Source organism: Ruditapes philippinarum, unplaced genomic scaffold, assembly GCF_026571515.1.
Source record: "Ruditapes philippinarum isolate M1 unplaced genomic scaffold, ASM2657151v2 ctg551_1_1_1_1, whole genome shotgun sequence".
NCBI lineage: Eukaryota > Metazoa > Mollusca > Bivalvia > Venerida > Veneridae > Ruditapes > Ruditapes philippinarum.
Genome location: NW_026855869.1, coordinates 98,633 through 120,638, shown reverse-complemented (window position 1 = coordinate 120,638; position 22,006 = coordinate 98,633). Strand labels below are relative to the sequence as shown.

Here is a 22,006-nt window from a genome sequence, read left to right as displayed (position 1 = left end):
TCAAAAAAAAAATGTTTTCTTTTATGACAAAGAATCAAAATAAAAAGCATTATTTTACTGTAGAAAATACTTGAGTTTAAAGGGTGTTTAAATTTAAAACTAAATATTTTAAAGGGTGAGCGATTTCGCCCTTTCCCAGAAATAGAAAATGTTTCCCTTTAAAACAAAAAAACCAATCCCTTTTAAATTTACAAAAATGATATTTCTAGATCTAACGCAAAAGGGCCCCGTAAAAAAATAACTTGGTTTCCCCTTTAAAATTTTATTGTTTTCCCAAATTGTTATAATGAAATTTTTAAATTATTTGTCAAAAACATCGTTTTTTCTAAAAATTGTTATTCCACTTTAAAATTTTTTAGTTTTCGTCGAGCTTTATTCATTCCTTATTTTTTTTTAAATTATTTTTTTAGCCTTTTGTTTAAATTTTATAAAAATATTTAAAGCAAATGGCTGCCCAAAACTGAAGGGAAAAATATTTATTTCCCCTTAAATTTTATAAAAAAACATTTTTTGGGAACACCACTGAGGGCAAAAAGCCTGAAAACAAAAAATTCAAAAATTTTTTTCAAATAGTTTCAACGGGGGAACTAAAAAATATAAATAGAAACAAAAAGTTAAAAAAATAATAACTCAAAAAAATAAAAATTGGGGAAAATCTTTATTTTTTTGCAAATTTGGGGCCCCCGGTTTTAAAGGAAAAGTTTTGAAAATGCTTTTCTTTTTTGGTTTTTTTTTAAACAATTGGGGTAGCCAATCTGGAAAATTGGATCGGTTCATGTTTTTGAAAGTTTGAAATAAAAGGGTTTTGGGTATAGAACCCCCTGAAATTGAAAAATGATCTCGAAAAATTTTTCAGTCCCTTTTCCATATAAAAAAAACCTCATTTGGGCCCCTTTTTAAGGGGAGTAGAAAAATTATCGGCTCTATTCAAAGGACAAATTTAATAGCAAAGCCCAAATCTTTAAAACTAATTCGGATTTTCCAAATTTAAAAACGGGAAATAACGCCCTTTTAAAAACCCTTTATCAGTTTGGGTTTAATAAAATGCATTATTAAAACATTCCGTGCCCATATAATAATTAAGTTGGCGATAATTTTAATCACAAAAATATTTCTTTTTTGTATTAATTCCCAAAGGGTTTTCGGGTTTTATATAAAATATGAAGGGTTTAATACTTTGGGAAACAGAAATTCTATCTATCCCTATTTTCAAATCTCCTTTTTTTTAATATATTGAGCTTTTAATAACATTAATAGATCTCTTTAAAAACATAGTGAAAAACCCAAGTGAAATGCCAACTTTAAAAATTACACAAATGAAAATTTTAATTCCCTTGGGAAAAATAATAATAAAAGCGAAAAACCCTTTTTTCATGGGGCCCAATTTTTAAATAACAAAAATTTAAAATTTTTTTTTTTGGCCGGGCATTTTTTGTTATAAAAGTGCCCCCTGTTAAGTAAAAAGTTTTGTGCAAAGACTGATTAAAACTTTTCGAAAAATTTTCGGGTAACAGCGAAAACTTAATCAGGACTTTCATTTAAAAACAAAAAAAGTTAAACCCAAACTAACCTTTTTCCCCAAATGAAAAATGTTTCATATCGGGAAAGGGTTTAAACCCAAAAGGGGATTTTATCTTCATTGCAGGGGCTTTTAAAAGGAAAAATTTTCTAAAAAAAGAAAATATTAATTTACCGTGTTAAAAAATTAACAATAAAAAAATTTGAAAGTCTTTTTTTTCTTTGTAAATCATTTTTGGGCAGTACCTCAAAAGTGTTTTTAAATTTTGGGAAAAACATCGGGAAATTTTGGAAAAATCGGATATGCCAATGGAATTGGGAGGGATTTTTGAGATAACTGTTTTGGCCCTCATTTCCCAAAAGATAATTTCCGTATTGTTGTGTGAGTAATAAACCAAAAAAAGGGGTTTTATAATTGTAATACAGTTTGATAAATTTTTTAAAATTTTTTTAAAATATTTCATGGCAATTTAAACTTTATATAAAGTAAATTTACAAAGTTTAAGGGCCATCCTTTTCCCTTTAAAGACAAGTGAAAAAAAAAACAAACCCAAAATTTGGGCAATAAGAAAAAAAAAATTTTTGGGGTTTTTTTAAATAATATATAAAAATCGTCTTTCTAGTTACATATATCTGGATTTTCATTTAGAATAATTTAGTGAGCTTTTTAAAATCAAACAAAAAAAATTTAAGTTATGAACGTTCTGTCTTTTTGTAAAACCAAAATTTTTTTAACAAAAAAAATGTTGTTTTTTTTTTCCTTTTGTGATCTTGCAAATAAAAAATTTTTTTTCTTCTTATCATTAAAAGTCCCAACCCGGTTTCTGCTGTTGGGAAAAATAAATTTTGTTTTTTGAGTTTTGTTTGATATCTTTTTTTTATTTTAAAAAAAATGTTGTTTAAACATATGATTTTTAATCAAAAACGGGTTATATAAAAAAAAACAATCTTTTATAAAGATCGTTTTTCTGTTGGAAAAGAAAGAAATTTTCATTTTTTTTTGGGCATAACCCTTAAAAGAAATTTTTTCTTTTAAGTGTTTTGTTAGTTTTTGTCAATTTTTTAAAATTTAAATTTTGGGAAAAAAAATGATTTTTTTGCCCTTTTTGTATCAGAACGGTGAAAAACATTATATCAATTTCATTTTAAATTTTATCATTGGAATTTTTAAAAGTTTTAAAAAGTTTTTATATTTTTGGGAAATGTTAAAAAACGTCTGTTGTGTACTTTACCATTGAAGGTTGTGTATTAAAGTCCAAAACTTACTTTCTCCCAAAATAAAAACGTTGGTTAATGGGTAAAATTTCAAGCTGAAAGGCAATGCCTTAAATACCAAAAGGGAAAAAGGTTCCCATTGTAAAAGTTTTATAATAATTTGAGATGGCCATGGACGCAAGTACACCATTGGAATAAAATATATAAAACATTACACAAGCAAAGTCAAAATCGGAATGATTAATAAAAAATCAAAAAAACGGGACAAACTTGTTATTTTATCTGGTTTCCCCAAAGGGGAATTTAAAAAAATGTCAGTTAGGGAAAAAAAGGGGTACCAGTAATTCCCTGTTATGAAAAAACTGATCTCAATATCTTATTTCCATTTTACTGTTTATTGAGTTATTTTTTTTCAAAATTTTTTTGATAAACTTTAAACGAACGGTCATCAAAAAACAATAAAAAAGTAGGGAATTTTTATATTACGTGTCATTTTGACACTTAACGAAACACACTAAAACACGCCAAAAAACCACAACCACAAAATAAAATAAAAAAACATCACAGAATTTGATGTGATAGACAGCGATATTAAACGTATACGTTTGAATCAATATATACATCTCATTTAATTTTCAAGCACATTTAGAGTGGCGGGCGTTTACAGATGTAGATCATTTAGAGTTCAATCAGGCATCTTAATTAAAATAAAAAATTAAAATATGCGTGGAAGTTGTAGAAATCTACTTGACCTTTGTGTTCGATTTTATCCTTTGACTCGTATGTGAATTATTACACCATGTGTTTTTGAGGTGATGCATGTTAACTGTGTTCCAGATTATGAATTACATACATATATGTCTTGAACATAAATTGTTTTAAAAAGGTAATGATTTCCCTTTTCCTTTTGTATGGTATACATCATCTCTACACTCTAAATACCATACAGGTATATATTATCTATTGTATACTGTAATTCCGTATTTAACAGTAATTTGAAATGTAATTGACATATTTTGGAAAGTGCATGTTGTTACTTGTAACAAAAATTATATTGATATATTTACCACATTTTTGGGGTTGATTGTACCATTTTTGTTATTCTTCTGACTGATTTGTAGGTCGGTAGTGAAGAGTCGTAGTATGTTTAAATTTACATATTTTAGTTTTTTAGTCTAAATAACAACATCATGATATAAAATAATAATCTCGTAAACGTAAAACTTTTGCATATGAAATTTGATAATTTGAAAGTATTATTTCCCGTTCCTCTACTGCTTGGAGGCCACCAAACCCGGACAACCACCAAAACCGAACGGCCATGAAAATGCTTAATTTAGTATTTTCTTTGTTCAGTGGTTATCAGTCACTTTTTTATCAACAATAAATGCATGTTTCTTCTACAATTTAGTAAATAAATTTATTTCAACCTCTGTAAATGGTAATATTTTATTGTCAATTTCAAGAATGTTGACATTGAAATTTGGGCGTCAAGAAAGCAATGCCTGATCTCATTTACCAGCTATAATCATTTGCAGAGTAAACAAGAGAATATCCAGAACTTCAGCATTTGTTGCTGAAATAATGTATATCATTTTAAAAATAAAAAATTAAAACACCCAAGCTTTTATCTGAATTTAATCACTTCATGTACATATCTGTCTGGACACATGGTACTGTTGTGTAGACAATTAGGTAATTTTGATACCCTCCTTGATGAGCCTCAGATATACGTGTCAATACAATTAGAAATAAACAAACTTGTTTGTTAGTTAGGAGAAGAACCTAGCTGAACTGTGTCAAATTTTTAGGCCTCTGGGTTGGAAATTATGAAATCTCTATTGAAAAATGTTCAAAAAGTGTCCGGTTGATGGTCCCCGACCAGTATCGCCTTGACAAATAATGCATTGTGGTATTTTATTTATATAAAATATAAGTCTTTGTAATATAAACAGAACAAAAAGTGATAAACAATACAATGGTCTATTGACAAGTTCTATATGTTTTACCTCTGATATCTCTTGTACAGGTCTATGATAAAAAAAGACGAATTCATTAATTGATCTCGACCCTAAACATTAATGTCATGTATATTGCCTCGTTAGTTGCTCTTTTTTATTTGTTACATCAATATTAGACTATTGTTTAATTATCTGGTTCTTTTAGTCGTTGAACTGCTTTTAATTCTAGAAAGAAGCAATCAGTTATCATAAAGGAAAACTTCTTTTGAAAATATAAATCATATATTTATAAAATTGTACCAAAAAAAAATATACTTAGCTTGATGAATATGTTAGTCAAACTGAAACCGTATTTTGGAAAGATTTACTTTTGCATAATAGAAAAGGCAAGGGTAAAAAGGAAAAAATAGGTCATTGACCTCCGGTTATGCGTGATTTAAAGAAACATAATTGTTCAATATAACTCTCAGAGTTGGCATTAGCTCATAAAATATTTATAGATGACCTATCATTGTCTTTGTTTGTTGACTAAAACAATTTTGTTCAATCTACTTCATGCGCATATAAAATTTTGTTTGACTTTTTTTTCTTCCCACGTTTTTATAATAAACAGAAACAACACGCTTTTGGTATTTGCTCTGCTTTCGTTTACGATGGGCGCACATTGTCAATAAGTATTTAAATTTTGATACAAAATAATAGAAATATATCATTTAAATATTCTTATGAAATATTTCTGAAAAACAAAAATGATTATAGAGTACTTTAGTGATTTAGTATGAACATTTATATGATGGGTAATATTTTATGTCCAACTACTATTTGAGCCGCGTCATGACAAAACCAACATAATGGGTTTGCGACCAGCATGGATCCAGACCAGCCTGCGCATCCGGAATTTAACAGAATTATGGCCCTTTGTTGATTTTTTCACTATATACTATGTGGAAATTTTGTGAACGCAACTCCTCTTAAACCGGATGGCAGATTTTTGCTTAAACTTCCAGGGAATAACAACCTTAATGTGTAGATGGTAGTAAAGGAAGGAATTTTTGCTGCGACCAAATTTAACAGAATTATGGCCCTTTGTTGATTTTTAGTTTTCAACTTGTGGCACATGTAGTCCAAAAATGTTTGACCTAGAGTCATAAGATTGACAGAACAGTGGCGTGTGGGGGCATCCGTGTCCTATGGACACATTTCTAGTTCATATAGGATCATGCATCTCACACTTACAATCAACATTCATGTTAATACGCAAAAACTTTCGTGGTTAGTTTTCATGTATGATACTAAATATTCATAATCATCATACTTATTATGTTATTAAAGATCTTAGTTATATACCAATTGTTATAGACCATTGTTAAAACTGAGACTACGTACAAAAATTATTGATATGGTTCTTTCATTCGTTGTACTGCTTCTTTTGAACATTTATTTCTAACAGTTAATAAAGATAAACAAAATATTTGAGTATTTAATTGTGTTGCGCTTCCTAACCAATAAGAATATAGTTCAATTTGTCGTTTGACTCGTTTTTAATCTGACTTTGATGCAACTTATCTTATGATTGAACTACATTAAAATGGAAATATCTATCGAAGTATTCTTAAAAATGCAATTAGAAACTGCAGTCATGTTCATAAAATAATATTTTGTTATGACTAGTCTGAGGGCTGACAACTGCTAAAGCCTGTGTTTGAAATATAATATGTTTCTTTCTTACTTGTTGTTTGTAAGGGGCTTCGTTCATTTGTTGTTTGTTAGGGGCTTCGTTTATTTCTTGTTTGTTAGGGACTTCGTTCATTTGTTATTGGTTAGGGACTTCGTTCATTTCCTGTTTGTTAGGGGCTTCGTTCATTTGTTGTTGGTTAGGGACTTCGTTCATTTCTTGTTTGTTAGGGGCTTCGTTCATTTCTTGTTTGTTAGGGGCTTCGTTCATTTCTTGTTTGTTATGGACTTCGTTCATTTGTTGTTGGTTAGGGACTTCGTTCATTTCTTGTTTAGTGGAGGCTTCGTTCATTTGTTGTTTGTAAGGGGCTTCGTTCATTTCTTGTTTGTTAGGGACTTCGTTCATTTGTTGTTGGTTAGGGACTTCGATCATTTCTTGTTTGTTAGGGGCTTCGTTCATTCCTTGTTGGTTAGGGGCTTCGTTCATTTTTTGTTGGTTAGGGGCTTCGTTCATTTCTTGTTGGTTAGGGGCTTCGTTCATTTGTTGTTTGTCAGTGGCTTCGTTCATTTCTTGTTTGTTAGGGGCATATTTCATTTGTTGTTTGTTTTGAGCTTCGCTTATTTGTGGTTTGTTTTGGGCTTCGTTCATTTAACGTTTGTTTTGGGCTACGTTCATTTAGTGTTTGTTAGGGGCATATTTCATTTGTTGTTTGTTAGGAGTTTCGTTCATTTGGTGTTTGTTTGTTAGGGGCATATTTCATTTATTGTTTGTTAGGTGTTTCGTTCGTTTGTTGTGTGTTAGGGGCTTCGTTCATTTGTTGTTTGTTAGGGGCATATATCATTTGTTGATTTTTAGAGGCTCCGCTAATTTGTTGTTTGTTAGAGGCTATGCTCATTTAATACCTCATTTCCTTGTTGGTCTTTGTTTTCAAATTCAGTTAAGTGATTATTATGTTAGAATATGATATTTCTAAATGACTTCTGTATTTTTATAAATGCGATTTCAATGATCATAAGTACAACATGTCTGCCAAAATATTTGAAATGATGGTGTAGACCGTATGAAATTTATTTTTAATGCATCAGAATTGCAGATAATAGACAATTCTCTGCAGTAAAACATTATTGTATATCAGGCTGATTTTATCGCCTGCTTTTGAATCTATTTCTGTAGAAATTTGAGTATTTCCTTCTAAAACTTAACTCATTAGGAAGTGCACTCATCAATATTCCATTTTCATTTTTGTAAACAAATATTGTGTTCAGGAACTATTATCTCCAAATAGCTTTGTTATCGTTTTTGCGTATTCATATGAAATTATGCGTGAACATCATTTTTTCTTCTATGATATATTGGTATATATCATATTAAATTAAATCATTTAAATGATTTTCCGAAATTATTAGGGAAACATATTGCATACATTTTGATTTATTTTACAGCCTATCACTAATGACGTGTTAAATTTTTATATTCCCAATATATTTTAACGATTCTTGTTTTGCTTTTCAGATATATTTATGAAGTAAATAATATTGCAGTTATCATATTTATCTCTTTCATTAGTTGGTATGTTATAAAATTGCATATTAATACACAAACGAATTTGTAAAAGTTTATGAACCAGGTTTTCAATTTTGTTTCCTTGTTTTGATATTGATGTAAGGGCGGCGTCAGCCGAGGTGGTTTCTGGTCAGAAAGTAACGTTCAGATTAACTTACCTAAATCACACTTTGTAAGAAGACTTTCCTTATAATTGCTTTTGGGTACCCAAGGGTTAAGACCAGGTAAGAAACAGTTTCCGGTCAATAACTTAAGTTTGTGATAAGATATTTCAATGAACAAGTTTATGTAAAGCTTCTTCGGTATTGCATTTAAGCTCCCCACGGGTTAAAGTCAAGATAACTATTGTTAAAATTCTGATTTCTCGGCATTTCAACGTGTCTTTTAAAATGATAAGAATAATATATAATAATGATGATCAATCTTCACACCGGTATTTTATATATCATAGTAATTTTACATTTATCAGAGAAATATCTGAGAAATACATAATTATTTTTTTAATATGGTTACATTGTTTACTTTATAAAACATAAACTGTATATTTTATGGATATAAAAAGTAGTTCAAACATTATTTATTGTCTTATTATCATAACAAATAATACTACTACTACTGACGATGACGACAACGATTGCATCCACTATAGCCTCCACCACCAAGAACAACAACTGTTACTTCAGCTTTTAATAAAAAGTCCGTCAAAAATAAACCAGATATCATTTTTTATGTAAATAAAGATACCGTTAAAACCACAAAACAGCACTATTGAAATTGTGTCAGGTTCGGTTTGGTAATGCTTATTTTTTATATATGGTAGGGAAAAGTGCCAGCTACCTTCCACTCCCCTTGCACAACTAAAGTTTTCAAATTACATTTAGAAATAAAAATGGTGGTTGACGTTAAGAAGAATATATAAGTTTAACGGGAAGCATAAGTGTTAAAACAAATCAGTTGACTAGAATTTTCGTAGGTTAATGTAATTCACAGACACAAAATAATATGTAACTCTGCCTGATAAACAACGTTTTATTTGCCTGTATTTACTCAATCTGCATATTGTTGGTTATTAGATAAGGACAAATAAGAAAATCGGTGTTTTGTAATAACTGATGATTGACCTGCCGTTAGAAATGATTTCCAGTTTTCTATTTCGTAATTGGGATTTATATTCGGACAAAATCATTTTACCCTTTAAGTTATATGAATTAGATCATAAATCAAATATTGTCCTCAGGAACTATTGAATGTAGTATTGATTTGAGCCGTGCCACGACAAAGCCAACGTAATGCGTTTGCGACCAGCATGGATCCAGACCAGCCTGCGCTTCCGCGCAGTCTGATCAGGATCCATGCTGATCGCTATCAGTTTCTCTACTTGTTATAGCGTTTTTAGCTCACCTGTCACAAAGTGACAGGGTGAGCTTTTGTGATCGCTTTTCGTCCGGCGTCCGTCCGTCCGTCCGTCGTCCGTCGTCCGTCCGTAAACTTTTGCTTTAAATGACATCTCCTCATAAACCACTAAGCCAATTTCATCCAAACTTCACAGGAATGTTCCTTTGGTGGTCACCTTTAAAAATTGTTCAAAGAATTTAATTCCATGCAGAACTCTGGTTGCCATGGCAACCGAAAGAAAAATCTTTAAATATCTTCTTTTAAACAACCCTAAGAGCTAGAGCTTAGATATTTGGCATGAAACATCTTCTAGTGAGTGTCTACCAAGTTTGTTCAAATAAAAGCCCTGGGGTCAAAATTGGCCCCGCCCCAGGGGGTCATTGATTTTCCCTATATGCATATAGTAAAAACTTAAAAATCTTCTTTTAAAGAACCCAAAGAGCTAGAGCTAAGATATTTGGCATGAAACATCTTCTAGTGAGTGTCTACCAAGTTTGTTCAAATAAAAGCCCTGGGGTTAAAATAGGCCCCGCCCCGGGGAGTCATTGATTTTCCCTATATGCATATAGTAAAAACTTAAGAAATCTTCTTTTAAAGAACCGTAAGAGCTAGAGCTTAGATATTAAGCATGAAACATCTTCTAGTGAATGTCTACCAAGTTTGTTCAAATAAAAGCCCTGGGGTCAAAATTGGCCCCGCCCCAGGGGGTCATTGATTTTCCCTATATGCATATAGTAAAAACTTAAAAAATCTTCTTTTAAAGAACCCAAAGAGCTAGAGCTAAGATATTTAGCATGAAACATCTTCTAATGAGCGTCTACCAAGTTTGTTCAAATAAAAGCCCTGGGGTCAAAATTGGCCCCGCCCCAGGGGGTCATTGATTTTCCCTATATGCATATAGTAAAAACTTAAAAAATCTTCTTTTAAAGAACTCAATAAGCTAGAGCTAAGATATTTAGCATGAAACATGTTCTAATGGGTGTCTACCAAGTATGTTCAAATAAAAGCCCTGGGGTCAAAACTGGCCTCGCCCGGGGGGGGGTCATTGATTTTCCTTATATGTGTATAGCAAAAACTTAAAAATCTTCTTTGAAAAAACCCAAATAGCTAGAGTTTAGATATTAAGCATGAAACATCTTTAAGTAAATATCTACAAAGTTTGTTCAAATAAAAGCCCCGGGGTCAAAACTGGCCCTGCCCCAGGGGTGTCATTGTTTTTAACTATATGTGTATAGTAAAAACTTTAAAAATCTTCTTTTAAAAAACCCAATGAGCTAGATGTTTAGCATGAAACATCTTCTTATGGGTGTCTACCAAGTCTGTTCAAATAAACAAATAAAAGCCCTTGGGTAAAAATTGGCCCGGGGGTGGGTGGGGGGGGGGGGGCTTTATACAGGTGAGCGACCTCAGGGCCATCATGGCCCTCTTGTTAAGCGAATAGCATGGATCCTGATCAGACTGCGCGGATGCGCAGGCTGGTCTGGATTCGAGCTGATCGCAAACCCATTATATTTATTTTGTCTTGACGCGGCTCATTTGTAAATCTGTTGATTGTCCGGAACGTCCGAACTAAGTTCTAAAATATTTTATTTTTGCCAGCACTCTCGTTCATAATGCTTATATTTGACTCACTTTTCCGTGAACCTTGGATTAAACACATACAAGCTACTTTGTTAAGTACAGTTTCCCTTTTTCATACTGAACGAAGACCTCAAGATTCGTAGATATTTTATACGTAACATTTTAGCACATAATTACGAACAATAAAAATCTATTTTTGAAAGTTCAAATAACTTTTATGAATTTTCCTAAATTAACAATATGAGCCGTGTCACGACAAAACCAACATAAAGGGTTTGCGACCAGCATGGATCCAGACCAGCCTGCGCATCCGCGCAGTCTGATCATGATCCATGCTGTTTGCTATCAGTTTCTCTACTTGTAATAGGGTTGGTAAGCGAACAGCATGGATCCTGATCAGACTGCGCGGATGAGCAGGCTGGTCTTGATCCATGCTGGTCGCAAACCCATTATGTTGGTTTTGTCGTGACACGGCTCATATGAGAAATGATTGACAATTTAGTATTTGCATAATCACAATTAGTCTTTTTTCCAATATAATTCTTAATTTTTAACGATTGAGCTTAGCGAGACAGCAAAATATTCAGGGGGATTTTATTTCAAAGCTATGAAATTACCTGCTACCCGTTCCTAAACGATAAACCTAAGTGAATTATTTGCTCTATAAATGATTTCCGAATCATCGAATACTCCTTTTATTTAATATATTGAGCTTTTAATAAGAGTTATATAGATCTCTTTGAAAACATAGTGAAAACCGAAGTGAAATGCCAACTTTAAAAATTACACAAATGATTAATATTAATAATAATAATAATAATAATAATAATAATAATAATAATAATAATAATAATAATAATAATAATGCAAAACCATTGTTCATGCCAATTTTTACTGAGACAAAATTAATATTTTATATTCATTAGTGAAATGCGCAAACGTTGCCATTTTATGTTATAAAATGTGCACCTGTTAAGTAACAGTTTTGCGCAAAGACTGATATATTTGCGAGATTTACACTAACAGCGAAAGCTAAATCAGGACGTGCATTGAAATTAAAACAAAGTTAAACAAACTGACACCTCTGATTCAGAATTCTAAACTGAAAACTGTTTCATATCAAATTATTAAACAAAAGTGGTTTGATCTTACATTGCAGTGTTGTAAAGGAAAATTATCTTAAAATGAAAATATTCTTCACCGTGTTAGATAATTAACAATAAAGATGTTTCAATGTCTTTATTTCTTTGTACGTCATGAAGGGCAGTGCCCTCAAAATGTGTTTTTGTTTTGGTAAAAACATCAAGAGAAATTTGTGAAAAATCGATATAGCATGGATTCTGAGATTAACTGTCTGGCCCTCATACAATAGATAATTTCCGTATTGTTGTGTGAGTAATAACACAAAAATAGGGTTATATAAGTGTAATACAGGTTGAAAATTTTAATATTTTAGAGTATTTCATGGCAATATTTATCTTTATAGACATGTTTAGACCATCCTTTCCTTTTGAAGACAAATGAAAAACAAACAAACAAATTGAACAATAAGAAAAGAAAAAAACAACGCTTTTGCAGATATATAATATCGTCTTTCTAGTGACATATATCTGGATTTACATTTAGAACAATTGAGTGAGCTTTTTAAAATCAAACAAAAACTATTTAAGTTATGAACGTTCTGTCTTGTGTTAGCCAAATTATAAACAATACTTTTTTTTCCTTTCGTGATCTTGCAAATAATAATTTTATTCTTCTTATCTTAATATAGTCAACTTTGTACTGCAGTGAAACAAACTTCTGTTTCTACTGAGTTCGTAGATATCTTTCTTTTATTTGAAAAAAAAATGTTGTTAAGCATATGATTTTTTAATCACAACGGATTATATGAAGAAAACAATCTTTTATATGATCGTTGTCTGTTGGAAAAGAAAGAAATTTTCATTTTTTTTACATATGTTAGAGAATTTTGCATGTTAAGTAGTTTTGTTAGTTTGTTGTCATTTCAATTTTAATTTGGTATAAATGATTTGTGCATTTTCGGTATTAGAACGGTGAAAGCATTGTAACAATTTCATGTATGTCATCATTAGAATTTAAATGTGTCAACAGTTATATATTTGGAAGTGATAAAAAACGATCTGTTGTGTACTTGGTACCATTGTAGGTTGTGTATTAAAGTCAAATCTTACTTTTCTCAAAGTAAAAAACGTGGTAATGATAATTGCAAGCTTAAGGCACATGCCTTAAATATCCAATGGAAACATGGTCCTATGTGTATGTTTCATATATGAATATAAGATGGCCATGGACGCAAGTATACCATTGGAATTGAAAATATATATACATTACACAAGCACGTCAGACTCTCAATAATTAAGTATAAATCAAACAAACGGCACAAACTTGTTATTTTATCTGGTCCCAAGGGCATAAGAAAATGTCAGGACACAGGGATAGGGATTATGAAATACTGATCTCCATATCTTATTTCCTATTGTACTGTTGATTGAGTTATTTTCCAATTATTTTGATAGCTTCATTACGAACGGTCATCAACACAATAAAATATGTAGTAATTACTATATTACGTGTCATTTAGACACTTCTGTCTTTGAAGTGTCATTGTTTCCCAACGTGGCAAAGATGTAATTAACTTGTATCATATTGGAGATAAGACATGTTTGTGCAAACATAATGAATCTGTTTATATATGCCAACAGTCCTGTTCCATTTCAAACATATACTTTACGCTAATACAATACAATACAATACAATACAAATACTTTATTCGCTTTAAGGCCTCCGGCCCATGCAAAAACATATATACAGAGAAACAATTTACACAAAATTATAGCATGTGCACAATGTTTAAACATATACAGTAGAATCCCTACTTAAGACCACCCCGGAATAAAGACCACCCCGCTATTAAGACCATTTTGTAAAAGAACAGAATTTTCTGTTCTTTATATCAATGGTTACATGATCCAGAATTAAGACCACCCTGCTTATCCACTTTTAAGACCACCAGATTCAGTCCCAATTCATTGTTTATATTCTTTATTTGACCCAGTATTGAGACCACTGATATCAAGTCAACACCTATCTTATCTTAAATTTGTTGTTATTATCTGCTTGAATGCTTGACACTTGATTTTCACAAGGTGTCTAAAAACTGTTGTTATTTGGGTTTTTGTATGAAAAAAAGGTGAGAAAGTAAAAAATTAGGGTTGTTTAATGTTGCTTTTTAATTTCTGATTTGACAGGTGAATTATATTTATCATTTGATAATTGATATTCAAATCAGACCAAATAGAATTTAATGTTAAATTTCTTCAGAAATTTATTTAGATCAGATTATATATTATTATTATAACATACTTTTATATTGTTAATATACATGTTGTTCGTCCATAGAACATGTCTAAAATAGATCATGTTCATAATGTATGTAAGAATATTCACAATTAAGACCACCCCGCAATTAAGACCACTTTGGACCAGTCCCGATGGTGGTCTTAATTGAGGGTTTTTACTGTACTATATAAATTTATACTGAAAATAACTTTTAAGCATAAAAAAAATTTTCTGGGAGTTTCTTAACTATCATTTTGTATCTAAGACATATTAATTGTTAGTCTTCCTTTTTTCAAAAGCGTAATACAAAAATGTTGCTGTACCCTTTATAAGATCATCATTTTTTGTAGACATTTATATATTAAATTTGTTTCGGGTTGGAGCATTTAGGTACTTAATCGGTAAATATAATTTTCTAAGTTCTGAATAAAAATCACAACATAGTAAAAAATGAAATTCATCTTCTATTACATTCTTAGAACATTTTGTGCATAATCTGTTTTCCCTCAATATCTTTTTATGTCTACCAACCTCAATTTCAAGATCATGTGACCCTATTCTAAAAATTTGAGTATATTTATCTAAATTTTCTAATGTCCTAGAACATCTAAATAACATTCATATGAGAAATTTTCCTTAAACATACCATAAAAAGACAATTTTACATTAGAGGTTACAGATGAATGCCACTCTTGTAGGTATATATCTTTTAACCTATTTTCAAATTGTGCTATAAAGTATTTATCTGATGTAACAGATTGACTTTCCCATACATATCCAAAACCATGACTTTGTAAAATTTTTCTTAAAGATGTAAGCCAATTGTCATGTCCCTGTATATTCATCATTAAACATCATTAAGTAACACTTTTTAACTAATCTATCGTTTGGCATTTTAATAATTTTTAACCAATAGTTAATACACCTCTTAATGGATATTAAATACATGGGATACCCTCCCGCAGTCGCCTAATACAGCTACATTGGATGCATTTTGTTTACAACACATAAAGCGTTTGCATGCATAATATTGTACTCGTTCTAGCTCTTCAAATTTACCCATGCCCCAAATTTCAGCCCCATAAAGTAACTGAGGACATATTTTAGTATCAAACAGTTTAAAAAATACTTTCTTATTTAATTGGCCACAATCATACAAGGATTTTAAGATTGATATAAAAACCCTCTTACCCTTTATGCATAACTCGTGTACCATTCTTTTCATAGAAAGTTGTCTTGTAAATGTTAACCAACGTAACTAAAAGCATTAACAACTTCAATCTGCTTGTTTTTATAAGTCCATTTTTCAATTTTACATAATGTACCACCATTTTTTAAAAACTATTTTTGTTTTACTTTCATTTACTTTAAGTTTATATGTATCGCAAAAAATGACAAAGTATCTAACTGTTTTTGTAAACCAGAAACTGTATCTGAAAGGAGAGCAATATCATCTGCAAACATTAAAGATAAAAGTTGTGTCTCAGACGGGTGTAATTGAATTCCTCTTATGCCACTATCATCTAAAATATGTTGTAATTCATCTATATAGAAAGAAAAAAGAATCGGGCTGGCCAAACAACCTTGTTTTAATCCTACTGAACTTAATATGTAATCACTTCTTTCATTATTACATCTAATACATGCTTTAACGGTTCTATACATACTTTGAAAAGCTATATACAATTTTCCACTGACACCCCCATTTCTAAGTACATTCCAAAGAATTTGTCTATTTATGGTATCAAAACATTTATGAAAATCAATGAATGCAACAAATATCTTTTGTTTTTTATTTTTAACTAGTCTATCGGTTAAAGATTTTAAAATAAATGCATTATCCACTGTTGAGTATCCTGCTTTAAAACCACTCTGGTTTTCAGAAATTTTACTATATATTTGTGAAAAAAAAATTTAAACGAGCCACTAAAATCCCACAATATATTTTACCTAAAACATTAAGTTCAAGGGTTCATTTTATATGTTTTTACAAGTTTGTAATTATTTTAAAACAAATTTAAATATTTTGCATTATTTATCAAAATTGGAATATTGATGTATGAAAAAAACTGCAATAATCATCACGCTTATCAAAACTTCGTGAAAGAAATTGTCTGATTTCATAATTATCATTATCTATGAATATAAATTGGCAGTGTTGTTTAACCCTCTGAATTAGTAATCACACTGATGCTTATAAAAACAATGAAAAGATATTAAGATTCCTTTAGAATAACAATAAAATTTTTAATAAAATAATAGAATGCATAGGTAAAAAACCAACAAAATTGTCAGAACATCATTCGCGTTTATAAGCTTCATCAGTTAATAATTTACAACAGAAAAATGAAATAATAAAAGACAAAAAAATGTATAGTAAATTGTAATTGAACGATGAAAATGATTAAATTCATAAAGTAAATGCCCTGTTCTTTTGGATGCAATTGTGGTACAGTCAAACACATATGATATATACAAATCACCAAATTAGCCAGGAAACATCACATAGAGAATGAAAATTTTGTACAGGTATAATAAAATGATAATAGCTAGAAATGCAGCATAATATAAGTTGAATGGAGATAATTTTTATTGAGCACTTAAGTAGAATATTAGGCTTGGAGAGATAGTCACACATTTCTTGGGGTAGGTTTGCTATTTAACCTCAGAATGTACTTTTGCAAACTAATTTATATATAAAGAATATTTAAATTTATTAATATGTTAAAATGATAATATTTATATTTTAATTAGAAAACCAGATAAAAAGAGTATCAAACGCTGAAAATAGCAAGAGTTAAAAAGATTTGTTTTCCTTATAGGAAAAAATATAAAGTGGTGACATTTAAAAAAGTCCAAAACAGCAAAATAAAAAAGGAAATGCAAGCCAGGTTTTATTTTGTTGAAGAATCATGGAACATTTTAAATGAGAAAAATGCAATTTTAATTTAGAGACAATAAAGTTAGTGGTGAAGTTAAAAGATAATTCTTAATTTTTAACAACACTTTGCACCTCTTACCCCCCCCCCCCCCCTACAAAACAAAACCTACAAAAACACATCAAAAAAAAACACGCCAAAAAACCACAACCATAAAATCAACAGAAAAACCATCACAAAATTTGATGTGATAGACAGCGGTATTAAACGTATACGTTTGAATCAATATATACTTCTCATTAAATGTTCAAGCACATTTAGAGTGGCGGGCGTTTACAGATGTAGATTATGTAGAGTTCAATCAGGCATCTTAATTAAAATAAAAAATAAAAATATGCTTGGAAGTTGTAGAAATCTACTTGACTCTTGTGTTCGATTTTATCATTTGACTCGTATGTGAATTATTACACCAAGTGTTTTAAAGGTGATGCATGTTAACTGTGTTCCAGATTATGAATAACATACATGTATGTCTTGAACATAAATTGTTTTAAAAAGGTAATGATTTCCTTTTTCCTTTTGGATGGAATACATCATATCATGGTGAATTATTTCTGTATTCACTCTACATACCATAAAGTTATATTATATCTATTGTATACTGTATTTCCGTATTTAACAATAATGTGATATGTAATTGTTATTTTGGAAAGTGCATGTTGTTTCTTGTATCAAAAATTATATTGATATATTTACCACATTTTTGGGGTTGATTGTACCATTTTTGTGTCGCCTCTACGGAGTAGTGGCGACATATAGGGATCACTTCTCCGTCGTCTGTCTGTCCGTCTGTCTGTCTGTCCGTCCGTCCGTCACAAAACTTGTCCGGACTACTGCTCATAAACTACTGGTGCAATTTCATCCAAACTTTACAGGAATGATCAGTACCAAGTCTAGTTGTGCATATTGTCAGCATTTTCCGGTTCAGTGATTTTTGTCAGAGTTATGGCCCTTTAATAATTTTTATTTTTAAAGTTTGTCTGGACTACTTCTCTTATACCACTAATGCAATTTCATTGAAACTTTACAGGATTGATCTGTAGCTCAAGTCCTTGCGCATATTGCACGGGTTTTCCGGTTGAATGATTTTTGGCCGAGTTATGGCCCTTTGATAAAAAGGTCTTTTTTTCTGTGTATTGCCAGATACGCAAAAGCTTGTCTGGACTACTCCTCATAAACTACTGGTGCAATTTTATCCAAACTTTACAGGAATGATCAGTACCAAGTCTAGTTGTGCACTGTCCGTCTGTCTGTCTGTCTGTCACAAAATTTGTCCCAACATGAAATTGGCCATCATGAGGCGACACATGTGATTACTGATCGCTCTTGTGTTATTCTTCTGACAGATTTGTAGGTCGGTAGTGAAAAGTAGTTTGTTTAAATTGACATATTTTAGTTTTTTAGTCTAAATAACAACATCATGATATAAAATAATAATCTCGTAAACGTAAATCTTTTGCATATGAAATTTGATAAATTGAAAGTATTATTTCCCGTTCCTCTACTGGTTGGAGACCACCAAAACCGGACAACCACCAAACCCGAACGGCTCTGAAAATGCTTAATTTAGTATTTTCTTTGTTCAGTGGTTGTCAGTCACTTTTTTTATCAACAATAAATGCATGTTTTATTCTACAATTTAGTAAATAAATTTATTTCAACCTCTGTAAATGGTAATATTTTAACGTCAATTTCAAGAATGTTGACATTAAAATTTGGGCGTCAAGAAAGCAATGCCTGATCTCATATACCAGCTAAGTTAACAATAGAATATCAACAACTTCAGCATTTGTTGCTGAAATAATGTATATCATTTTGAAAATAAAAAATTAAAACACCCAAGCTTTTATCTGAATTAAATCACTTCATGTACATATCTGTCCGGACACATGGTACTGTAGTGTAGACAATTTAGGTAATTTTGATACCCTCCTAGATGAGCCTCAGATAAAATTGTCAATGCAATCAGAAATAAACAAACTAGTTTGTAACCTAGCTGTACTGTGTCAAATTTTTAGGTCTCTGGGTTGGAAATCATGAAATCTTTATGGAAAAATGTTCAAAAAGTGTCCATTTGATGGTCCCCGACCAGTATCGCCTTGACAAATAATGTATTGTGGTATTTTATTTGTATAAAATATAAGTCTTTGTAATATAAACAGAACAAAAAGTGATAAACAATACAATGGTCAGTTGACAAGTTCTATATATTTCACCTCTGATATATCTTGTACAGGTCTATAATAAAAGACGAATTCATTAATTGATCTTGACCCTAATCATTAATGTTATGTATATTGCCTCGTTAGTTGCTCTTTTTTATTTGTTACATCAATATTAGACTATTGTTTAATTATCTTGTTATTTTAGTCGTTGAACTGCTTTTATTTCTAGAAAGAAGCAATCAGTAATCGTAAAGAAAAACTACTTTTAAAAATTGAAAACATTTATTTATAAAATGGTACCCAAAAAAAACATACTTAGCTTGATGAACATGTTAGTCAAACTAAAACCGTATGTTGGAAAGATTTACTTTTGCATAATAGAAAATGCAAGGGTAAAAATGTTGAAAAGGAACAATAGGTCATTGGCCTCGGGTTATGCGTGATTTAAAGAAACATAATTGTTCAATATAACTCTCAGAGTTGGCATTAGCTCATAAAATATTTATAGATGACCTATCACTGGCTTTGTTTGTTGACTAAATAATTTTGTTCAATCTACTTCATGCGCATATAAAATTTTGTTTGACTTTTTTTCTTCCCTAACAGAAATACACGCTCTGTTTTCGTTTACAATGGGCGCACATTGTCAATAAGTATTTAAATTTTGATACAAATTAATAGAAAAATATCATTTAAATATTCTTATGAAATATTTCTGGAAAACAAAAATGTTTATAGAGAACTCAAGTGATTTAGTATGAACATTTAAATGATGGATACTATTTTATGTCCATAACACTTTAATAACTACTATAATTGAGCCGCGTAATGACAAAACCAACATAGTGCGTTTGCGACCAGCATGGATCCACAACTTCAAGAGTTTCTTAAAGCTAAGGTTTTCACTACCTTTGTCTTCTCAAGTTGGTATATTCATCACTGCCGACTTTATACAGGCTCAATTAAACTGTGCCTACACAATTTCAACTGTGCCTTTTTGAGTGCTGCACAAGATTTCCATCACATTTTCCTTTTCTATCGATATTTTTTATATTACATGTGTTTAGATTAGGTTTACTTTAGTAATATGTACAAATGTTACATACACAAATGTTAACTTGATATTGTAGTTTTATTCAAAAGAAAAAAGTGTTTTGTCTGTTATGACAAAGAATCGAAATGACAAGCATTACTTTACTGTAGCAATACTGTGAGCTTAAAGGTGTTTTGAATCAACTGAAATTTGAAGTGAGCGATTTCGACATTCCAGCATAGAAAATGATTCATATAACACAAACAATGCCATTTGGAATACACAAATGATATTTCTAGATCTACACGCGAAAGGCGTAGAAAATAACTCGGATGCTTTAACTTATTGTATTCTATGTTATGATGAAACTTTTCATGTACTTGTCAGTAACATCTGCTTTTCTGAATGTTATTCCACATAAGAATGTTTAGTTTTCGTCGAGCTTGTATTCATTCCTTATTTATTTTTGATTATATTTTAGCTCGTTTTGCTTAATTTATATAAATATATTAAAGCTATGCTGTCACACTGAATGAAAAATATTTATTTACCTTATTTATCAAAACATCTTATAGGAACACCACTGAGGGCTAAAAGCCTGAAAACATAAAATTCTAATTTCTCACATAGATCAACTGGGGCACTGAAAATATAAATATTTATTATATACTTAAAAATGAAATATTGAGAAATATTGATGGAATAAAATGCGTATTTTCATTTTCCGTATTTTCACTGTAAAAATTTATTTTTCACTGCAGTGAAACATATTTTCCGTATTTTCACTGGTGTCTTGCCGGACTACTTTCTTTTAAATTCTGCCAGTACACAAAATTTAAGGGAAAGTCTTTCAAATTTTATCGCAAAAAAGAGAAAAATGTATATAATAAACAGAAAATTCAAGTTTTTTCTATAAATACATGATTTATTTTCATCTTGTGGCATGAAAATTACCATATTTCACTCGTGGCTACCGCCACTCATGAAATATTTATTTTCATACCACTCGATGAAAATAAATCATGTATTTATAGAAAAAACTTGAATATCCTCTATGTACAAAAGTTAAAAAGATAATATACTCAGAAATACATTGGAAATCGTATGTTTTTGCTATTCTGGGTCCGATTTGAGTGAAAAGCTTTGCAATGCTTTTCACTTTTTGGTTATTTTTCACAATTAGGGTAGCCAATCTGGAAAATTGGATCGAGTTCATGATTTGAAAGTTTGCATATAAGGTTTTGGTATAGAACTACATGAAATTGAAGAATAATCTCGAAAAATTATTTTCAGTCCCGTCATATCAAAAAACCTCAGTGGGTCCCTTTAAGGGGCAGTATCAAATATCGGCTACTATTCCAGGACATAAGTAATGAGCAAAGCCTAAATCATTAACTACTTCTGATTTTTCCAAACTTAATTGGATAACGTCATTTAAAACCTTTATCAGCTTGGTAATAGATGTCATAATTAAAACATTCCGTGTCATATATATAATTAACGTTGGCGATAAGTTTATCACGAAAATATTTCTTTTTTGTATTAATTGCCATGGTTTCAGGCTATATATAATATGTATGGTATACTCCTTTTATTTAATA

At 30.5% G+C, this 22,006-nt stretch overlaps 1 protein-coding gene across 1 annotated transcript; it reads right to left on the bottom strand.

Annotated features, from left to right (window-relative positions):
- Positions 1-6,507: 6,507 nt before the first annotated feature.
- On the bottom strand, positions 6,508-7,017 carry LOC132744660 (homeobox-like protein HDP1). Its single transcript, XM_060733421.1, has one exon. The coding sequence runs from the start codon at positions 7,015-7,017 to the stop codon at positions 6,508-6,510; it is 510 nt and encodes a 169-aa protein (XP_060589404.1).
- Positions 7,018-22,006: the final 14,989 nt, after the last annotated feature.